The sequence below is a fragment of the Hyperoodon ampullatus genome, assembly GCF_949752795.1.
Source record: "Hyperoodon ampullatus genome assembly, chromosome: 4".
Lineage (NCBI taxonomy): Eukaryota > Metazoa > Chordata > Mammalia > Artiodactyla > Ziphiidae > Hyperoodon > Hyperoodon ampullatus.
In genome coordinates, this window is record NC_136917.1 from 57,357,357 (window position 1) to 57,366,450 (window position 9,094).

General features: G+C 46.3%; 2 protein-coding genes across 3 annotated transcripts in view; both read right to left on the reverse strand.

The window, feature by feature from the left end:
* Positions 1-8,230, reverse strand: part of LOC307051218 (uncharacterized protein) — a gene marked incomplete at both ends in the record, with an annotated part of 36,092 nt that extends 27,862 nt beyond the window's left edge. Inside the window, 2 exons of the mRNA XM_079701550.1 lie at positions 3,284-3,291; positions 5,842-8,230. Coding sequence (XP_079557676.1) covers positions 3,284-3,291; positions 5,842-8,230 — 2,397 coding nt within the window. The remainder of the gene's footprint in view (positions 1-3,283; positions 3,292-5,841) is intronic.
* Positions 439-8,122, reverse strand: LOC307051398 (protocadherin beta-3; the record flags this gene model as incomplete). Of its 2 annotated transcripts, XM_079701716.1 has the most annotated exons (2): positions 439-2,486; positions 7,921-8,122. In XM_079701716.1, one exon carries the CDS (start codon positions 2,371-2,373, stop codon positions 439-441), a length of 1,935 nt encoding a protein of 644 aa, XP_079557842.1. The 2 variants fall into 2 exon arrangements, with proteins under 2 accessions (XP_079557842.1, XP_079557841.1); XM_079701715.1 differs by lacking the exon at positions 7,921-8,122 and having other exon boundaries at positions 439-2,799.
* Positions 8,231-9,094: the final 864 nt, after the last annotated feature.

Genomic DNA, 9,094 nt, shown 5'->3' on the forward strand with positions numbered 1-9,094 from the left:
TTAAAACATTTTTATTTATCCACTTCATTAACCACAGACAAAGCTGCTTTAGGAGTATTATAAAGAATATTACCTGACTATATTCAATAGGGTAAATTATAATATTGGTGGTTCAGAACTCTCTACATTGCTTTGGATATAGAATTTGAAATGACTACCTTAAATAAACCTATTTGAAATCATCATTAAAAGATAATGCATTTATTTTTACTCACCTATTAGAAAAAGAGGCATTAATACTGGATTGAAAAGGTAGGAAGCAGACGAAAAAAGAACATGCAGGGTTAACTAGATAGAAAGTAAAATCAATATATAAACAAAATACTATATCAACTCAAGAGCCTTGACTTAAAAGAAAGCATTCATAGCCAGACAACATTTTGATTCTTCTGTTAATGAAACCTACGCTATTCTTGCAATTGCCTTTTTGCGCTAGTCCTACCCAGTGTCTTGAACCAGACCACTAGGGAGAATTGGCTTCAAGAATTTAAACTCATTTAACCCGGAGCCTCCCGTCAGACACACCTCATACTGGTAGCTCTGGGACAGGGTCCCCGTGCCGCTGACGTCCACCAGATGGCCCGGAAAGGGGCCCTCGGGCACGGAGCAGCGGCCCACCGAGGCCGCCCCGCCCCTCCTGCACAGCCGCACTGTGACGAACACCAGCACCGAGAAGAGGAAGAGCGACGACACCGACGCCAAGGCGACCACCAGGTAGACGGTGAGCGGGGCGGCCGGGGCCGCGTCCGCCGCTTCCGCTTCCGGGGCCGGCAGGTAGGGCTGAGAGAAGCCGTCCACCAGCAGCACGTGCAGCGTGACGCTGGCCGACAGCGGCGGCTCCCCGTTGTCCTTGACCAGCACCACCAGCCTGTGCTTGGCCGCGTCGCGCTCGCTCAGCAGCCGGGCCGTGCGCACCTCGCCGTTGTGCGCCCACACGCCGAAGAGCCCGGGCTCCGTGGCCTTGAGCAGCTGGTACGACAGCCAGGCGTTCTGGCCCGAGTCGCCGTCCACCGCCACCACCTTGGTCACCAGGTAGCCCGCCTCGGCCGCCCTGGGCACCAGCTCGGTGCAGGGCGCCGAGGCGTTCTGCAGCGGGTACAGCACGAAGGGCGCGTTGTCGTTGTCGTCCGCCACGAGCACGCGCACCAGCGCCTGGCTGCTGAGCGCGGGCGAGCCGCGGTCGGCGGCGCCCACGCGGAACTCGAACGCTCTTAGGGCCTCGTAGTCCAGGGACCTCAGGGCGAACAGGTGGCCGTTGTCCGGGTTGATGGACACCAGGGAAGCCAGGGGCACGTGCGGGTCGAGGGGCGGCAGCAGCGAGTAGGTGACCTGGGCGTTGGCGCCCGCGTCTCTGTCTGTGGCGCGGACGGTGCCGATGTGCAGGGCGGGGCTGTTGTTCTCGCGGACGGTCAGGGTGTAGGAGGTCTGGGTGAAGGCGGGGGCGTTGTCGTTGACGTCGGACACCAGCACGGTTATGTTGTGCTCGGTTTTCAGCCTGGGGGTTCCCATATCTGTGACGGTGATGGTGATGTTGTACTCGGCTCTGATCTCTCTGTCCAGCTCTCCTTCTGACACTAAGGTATAAAAATTCTCTACAGATGGTTTCATGATGAAGGGGAGATCATTCTCGATGGAACACACCATTTTCCCATTGTCTCCAGAGTCTAGGTCAGAAACACTGAAAACAGCCACCACAGTCTCTGGCGAGTTCTCTGGGATAGGGCTGGTAATTGAGGACAAGGTCAGTTCTGGTGGGTTGTCGTTCACATCAACCACCTGAACTATCACTGTTGATTTTCCTGAAAGGCCTCCACCATCCTTGGCTTCTATGTCCACTTCGTAAGTATGGATCGCCTCAAAATTCAAATATTTGATTAGTCGGATATCACCAGTAACTGGATTTAGTTGAAAAGTTTTTCTAATTTCTTCAGAAACATGAAAAAATGCATATGATATTGTCCCCAAATTTCCTGTATCTAAGTCAGAAGCTGAAACAGTGACAATAAGAGAGTTAACGGGGCTGTTCTCTAGAACTTGAACCTCATAGAGGGACTGTGTAAATTCTGGGGTGTTGTCGTTTATGTCTAAGACCAGGATGTGAACCTGGACGGTCCCAGACCTCCGTGGAGTCCCGCCATCCAGCGCAGTGAGCATTAACCTAAGCTCTGGCTGCTCCTCACGATCCAGTGCTTTGTCTAGTACTAGTTCTGGGTACTTCCTTCCATCCCTACGACTGCGTGTGAGAACGTGGAAATGGGAATTAGGAGTGATCGTGTAGTTTTGGAGACTGTTTCTTCCCACATCCAAGTCTTCAGCATTTCCCAAAGGAATGATTGTTCCTGGTGGAGTGTTTTCTAGGATTTTCAGCTGCATTTCATTTTCAGAGAATGCCGGAGAATGGTCATTTACGTCTATGACCTGGAGCTCATTTGTAATAAACTGCAAGGGGTTTTGCAGTAATATCTGAAAATGCAGTATGCATGGCTCTGCGGAGCCGCATAGCTCCTCCCGGTCCAATTTCTCTTGCAGGAGCAAATCACCGGTCTGATGGTTGAGCTGAAAATACTGTCTGTTCCCTTTAGACACAACTTGGGCCCCCCTCGCGGCCAGTTTCCCTACACTCAGCCCCAGATCCTTTGCTAGATTGTAGATGAAAAACCCCCTCTCTTTTTCCTCAGCCACAGAGTAGCGTCTCGACTGGGACCCAGCCAGAGACCCACCCAGAAAAACAAAGAGAAACAGGACTTGCCTTTGTCTAAGAAAGCGCTCTCCTCCGGCCTCCATTGCATTTTCTGCCATGTTCTTCCGAGAAATATTGTCAAGCTAGCCTCCAACAGCACTGGGGAACACAGTCTTTTGCCTCCTAACCTTTGAAGAAAACCTAGCGAATAATCCTTACCAGAGTCTCAGATTTGCTTGCTTAAAAATCTGCCCCGGCTCCCAACCCCTAGTTTACGGCACTGAATCGGTGTGTTACAGAGTATACACAGTGCCTGAGGTTTAATTCTCCTTCTTAGTCAACAGCGCCACCGTGCGTTCGCTCACAGCTTCAAAATCTTGGAGAAGGTGATGTTTGCTGGGCTTTTTGTTTTGATTTTTTTAATCGCTTATTCCCTTTTATCAAACCGAGTTGATGCTACTGTAGGAATTTCTTCTGTTATATGGGTTAAATAAACACAATCTAGGGAGAAGAAATGCGCTCTTATCTAAAAGAAGTGACTGTCCCTGATAGAGTCCCATTTCCATGATTTTGCGGAAGTGGACACCTGCTAGAGCTACTCACCCCACCTCCTGTAATTATTACAGAAAAAGTTTTACAAGATTTTGCTCTAAGTGATGAAGCTTTGCTTTCCTACTAGTGTTTTTCTTTATTTTCCAAATTTTGTAAAATGCACACGAGTTGCATTTATAGTCAGAAAAATGCTATAAAAAGACAACCTCAAGCAAGGTGATAAAAAATTATAATAGATCATGTCAGGGGATATATCCAGAGACCACGAATGCCTAATTCCTTCCACATTTTCGCACTCACTCAAGGAACACAGAGCTTTCTCCTCCTCCTATTTCACAGTAATTCTATGATTACTGGTTTCATCTGTATTAACTCTTTAATCTGCATTACTGTATTTCATCTGTGGAAACCGACATTTATTGCGTTTGTAGAAGTTAGATGTATTGTGGTAATAAGACAGACTATGTCTATATATCTTACAGAGTTTCCCATCTAATGGGGTGAACAGAATTTAAGCAGATGTTTAAACAGTACTATACAGGAAATGTATAATGAGTGCACTGGAAGTATACAATATGGAGACCTAACTTAATGGGGGGGGGGATTCAGAAAGTTTCCCAAAGATGTCCCATTTAATCTGGAATATGAAGGATGAGAAGTCTGCCAGGCTAAAACTAAAATGGGAAGATTCCATATGTAAGAAATGCAAAGGCCCGGGGACAGTAAAGATAATGAAGGTAGGACAGTGTACCCAAAATTTAGTGTCTCAAGAGTAAGTGGAGGGCTTCCCTGGTGGCACAGTGGTTAAGAAGCCACCTACCAATGCAGGAGACACGGGTTCGAGCCCTGGTCCGGAAGATCCCACATGGCGAGGACTAACTAAGCCCGTGCGCCCTAGAGCCCGTGCTCTGCAGCAAGAGAAGCCACCACAATGAGAAGCCCGTGCACCACAATGAAGAGCAGCCCCAGCTCGTGGCAACTAGAGAAAGCTGGTGTGCAGCAACGAAGACTCAACACAGCCAAAAATGAATAAATAAATAGACTTATTTTTTAAAAAAAGAAACATAAATATCACCTATTAAAAAAAAAGAGTAAGTGGGAAGAGAAGGCTGGACAGGGAGGCAGGGGCCAAATAATAGGTGGCTGGATTTTGTTCTAAGAGTGAAGGGAAGCTATTGTAAGGTTTTGGGCAGAGCAGTGAAACAGCACAAATATCATGTGTTCAATATAGCTTCTTCACAATTATAAGTAATGTTATATGAAGGATCATTTATTAAATTTACTCTTAATATTAGTGATAATAAAAATAACAAAATTACACTTCTTATCCTTATGTTATCTTATTTGGACATAACTGCAAGCTATTTAAATAGCTGTTATCATTAAATCAGAGAGCATTTAATTCCAGCAAAATTTGTCCTGTGAGTATTTTAATGTATTTGAGTGTCAGTATATCACAGATGAAATAAAGACATTTCTTTCCTTCAATCAGTCATTTAAAATTTTTATGAAGAACCTAGTCTTGCAGTCATTGTTCTAATCATGCAATAAATAGAGAGCTACTGAGAAACATAACTCAAGCGCTAAAAAGGAAACAAAAAAGCATTGAAAAGCCTAGGAAACTGAAAGGGGAAAAACGGAAGTAGTGAAAAAAATAGAATGAGCAAACCAAGATAAATATTTTTTCCATGGGCTTATTTCCAATTGAATCATAAATGCTCCAGATATTTTTTTAAATGCAATGCCAAATTACATATGAAGTTTCTAAAATTTGGTCATGGACAAAAACATGTACTCAGATCTTTTGGATTTTAATGAAGTACTCAAAGAATAGATGGTTTTAAATAATTAAGACAGATTTTTAAATGGAGGGATTGAAACAATCAGAGGTTTAAAATTTTTTAATAAAAAGCATGAATAATTAGCATGTCTGAAAATGACTGGACATTGCTATTTATTTAACTACATTTTAGAATATTGGTAGTTGATTTATTGAAGACTTTTAATGTGAATGATTTGTAGAATCCAACAGTCAAGGTTTTCACAATCTCTAAAGAATCATAATTATCAGGTATGAACATTTTAAGGAAGTATATATTTAGAAAAGTGTGAGAGGGTGCTTTGTTATTCATGAATGTACCTATGTTAATGGTTTTAGCCAATGTGAGTTCACAGGAAGAAAGTTTAAACTAGCCTAAGAGAATACTCTATACAAACACAAATATTCTGGGTAGGAAAAAAGAATAACCCTATGTACTTATTGCAAACTTTCAAAAATGTAGGAATGCAAAAATTACCTAGGGACTGTGGGAGGTGAATTTTGAAAAACAGTGTTCTAAAAATGAACGACTTCAGAAAATACAAAATATACTTTCACACATTAAATCGAATTAAGTTACAGTGATATTAACAGTAAGAAAAGAAAGAAAATTTGCATTCATTATACCACAGAGCAGCACATCTAGAAACACCAGTAACATGCACTGAATTGGAATAAGATAGTTACATTTCAAATACAAAGAAAACAACTCCAATGGGCAAGGCAGTAAAAAAGGACTTTCCACAATTTAACTGAGACTAGGCATCACAGACCCTTATTAAAATTTAACTGAATTCAAAACTATTCCTGAAACTGGGGTTTGCCTCACTAACCCTCTCCTCATCTTGAGTTAGGAAGTTTGGGATAATCGGCTTGAGGAACTTGAAAGTCCCCGAGCCTCCTGTCAGACACACCTCGTACTGGTAGCTCTGGGAGAGGGTCCCCGTGCCGCTGACGTCCACCGGGTGGCCCGGAAAGGGGCCCTCGGGCACCGAGCAGCGACCCACCGAGGCCGCCCCGGCCAACCTGCACAGCCGCACCGCGACGAACACCAGCACCGAGAAGAGGAAGAGCGACGACACCGACGCCAAGGCGACCACCAGGTAGACGGTGAGCGGGGCGGCCGGGGCCGCGTCCGCCGCTTCCGCTTCCGGGGCCGGCAGGTAGGGCTGCGAGAAGCCGCCCACCAGCAGCAGGTGCAGCGTGACGCTGGCCGACAGCGGCGGCTCGCCGTTGTCCTTGACCAGCACCACCAGCCTGTGCTTGGCCGCGTCGCGCTCGCTCAGCAGCCGGGCCGTGCGCACCTCGCCGTTGTGCGCCCACACGCCGAAGAGCCCGGGCTCCGTGGCCTTGAGCAGCTGGTATGACAGCCAGGCGTTCTGGCCCGAGTCGCCGTCCACCGCCACCACCTTGGTCACCAGGTAGCCCGCCTCGGCCGCCCTGGGCACCAGCTCGGTGCAGGGCGCCGAGGCGTTCTGCAGCGGGTACAGCACGAAGGGCGCGTTGTCGTTGTCGTCCGCCACGAGCACGCGCACCAGCGCCTGGCTGCTGAGCGGGGGCGAGCCGCGGTCGGCGGCGCCCACGCGGAACTCGAACGCTCTTAGGGCCTCGTAGTCCAGGGACCTCAGGGCGAACAGGTGGCCGTTGTCCGGGTTGATGGACACCAGGGAAGCCAGGGGCACGTGCGGGTCGAGGGGCGGCAGCAGCGAGTAGGTGACCTGGGCGTTGGCGCCCGCGTCTCTGTCTGTGGCGCGGACGGTGCCGATGTGCAGGGCGGGGCTGTTGTTCTCGCGGAAGGTCAGGGTGTAGGAGGTCTGGGTGAAGGCGGGGGCGTTGTCGTTGACGTCGGACACCAGCACGGTTATGTTGTGCTCGGTTTTCAGTCTCGGTGTCCCCATATCTGTGACGGTGATGGTGATGTTATATTCGGATCTTGTTTCTCGGTCCAGGGGTGTGTTTGTGACTAAGCTGTAAAAATTCTCAACAGAGGGTTTAAGAATGAAAGGAAGATCATCTTGGATGGAGCAAACCATCCTTCCATTATCTCCTGAGTCAGGATCTGAAATGCTGAATACAGCAATTACGGTCTGCTGCAAGTTTTCTGGGATCTCACTGACAAGCGTTGACATGGTGAGTTCCGGTGGGTTGTCATTCAAATCCATCACTTGGACAAACACCACACAACTGCCAGAAAGGCCCCCACCATCTGTCGCCTGAATATTTAATGTATAAGTCTGAATAGATTCAAAATCCAGTTCCTGTGTTAAAAGGAGTTCTCCCGATTTTGCATTTATTCCAAATGTTTTCCGAATATCCTCAGATGCTTGGGAAAGTACATAAGATATTTCTCCATAGGTTCCAATATCTAAATCTCTGGCAGAGACAATGGCAACCTGGGATCCAATGGGGCTGTTTTCTAGGACATGCACCTCATAATGCAGCTTTGCAAACTCGGGGGCATTATCATTGATGTCTAAGACTTCAATGCGGATTAGGGCGGTCCCAGACCTGGGTGGAATCCCGCCATCCAGCGCTGTGAGGGTTAATCTGATCTCAGGCTGTTCCTCTCTATCCAGTGCTTTGTCCAGCACCAGCTGTGGTAATATTGTGCCGTCGGAACTGTCTTGTAATTTAAGGTGGAAGTGGGAATTGGGGCTGACTGCGTAACTTTGGAGGCTGTTGCTTCCTACATCTAAGTCCTGGGCACGCTCTATTAGGAAAGTAGTTCCAGGAGTGATACTTTCTGAAATTTTCAATATTATTTCTTTGTCTAGGAAAACTGGAGAATGATCATTTATGTCCCTAATCCGTAGCTCGGCCTGGAAAAACTTCAAGGGATTTTCCAGTAACATCTGGAAAGGTAGTACACAGGGCTCAGTAGGGCCACATAGCTCCTCCCGGTCCAGTTTCTCATTTAACAACAAATCCCCCGTGTGCCTATCAAAATGCAAACGCATTTTTTTCTCTTTGGAAACGACCCGGGGGGCCCGAGCAGCTAGATCATCTACCTCCAACCCCAAGTCTTTCAACAGATTGGCCACAAAGGAGCCACTGTCCATTTCCTCGGCCACTGAATAACGCCTAGGCTCAGAACCAGCCTGAGCTATGCCCAGCAAAACAAAGAATGTCAAGACTTGCCTTTGTTTCAGAAAGCATTTCTTCCTCTCTCCTGCCTCCATCGCTCTCTCGTCTCCCAGCAAACTTGACCCAGCTCGGATTCACGTTGTCGCTGATCTATATCCCAGTATCACTCAGACACTGGGATAAGTGGAGATGCCTAGGGCCCTTATTTCCCGGAGCAACTGCCTTAGAAAGCCTCCTTTTCCTGCTTGCTTCTTTAGCAGAGCATCTGGCTAGAGGAGCGCAGACTGGTAGCTTTCTTCCTTCTACTTCTAATGCTGCAGCGCCACCCTGCGTCCTTTCCGAGTGTTTATTTTTTCCAAAACATTAAGGAAATCCCAGTCCTTTCTTTCAGACTGATGGCAATCTAAATGGAATATTTTCAAGTAGTGTCTCTCAATGTACCGAAGTAACAATAATTCCATATTAACTAAAATCCAGTCCCTAATAACTTTTTAAAATTATCCTTCCATTATCCTCCCCCAGTTTTCTTCAACTTAAATAAGAATTCATATTCACTCTTGAATTCCTTTTACAAATGCACTTATTTTCTTAACCACTTGACTTAAGGAATGTCTTAGAAAATTTGTTTTTAAACCAAGTTTCATGATTGTATTGGTGTTACATCTATTTATTCTAGAACAGTCCCCTGTATTTTATTGATATTGAATTTTTTTAAGTGTCCAGATCAGTTGTCTTATAGGTAAACAAAAGATAAAAATAGCTACGGCATTGGTACTTGTTGACTATAAATTAACAATTAGCTATGCTTCAGAAGAAAAGAAAACACTACTGAAGATAGAGCAATAAAACAACAACTATAGCATTATTCAGAAAGGGGGTGTTTCCTCTACTTTTTACCCAGAGCCCAAAAAGCAAGAATGCCAAGGGTGATAGCTGTCTCCACATACTATCTTGTTTTT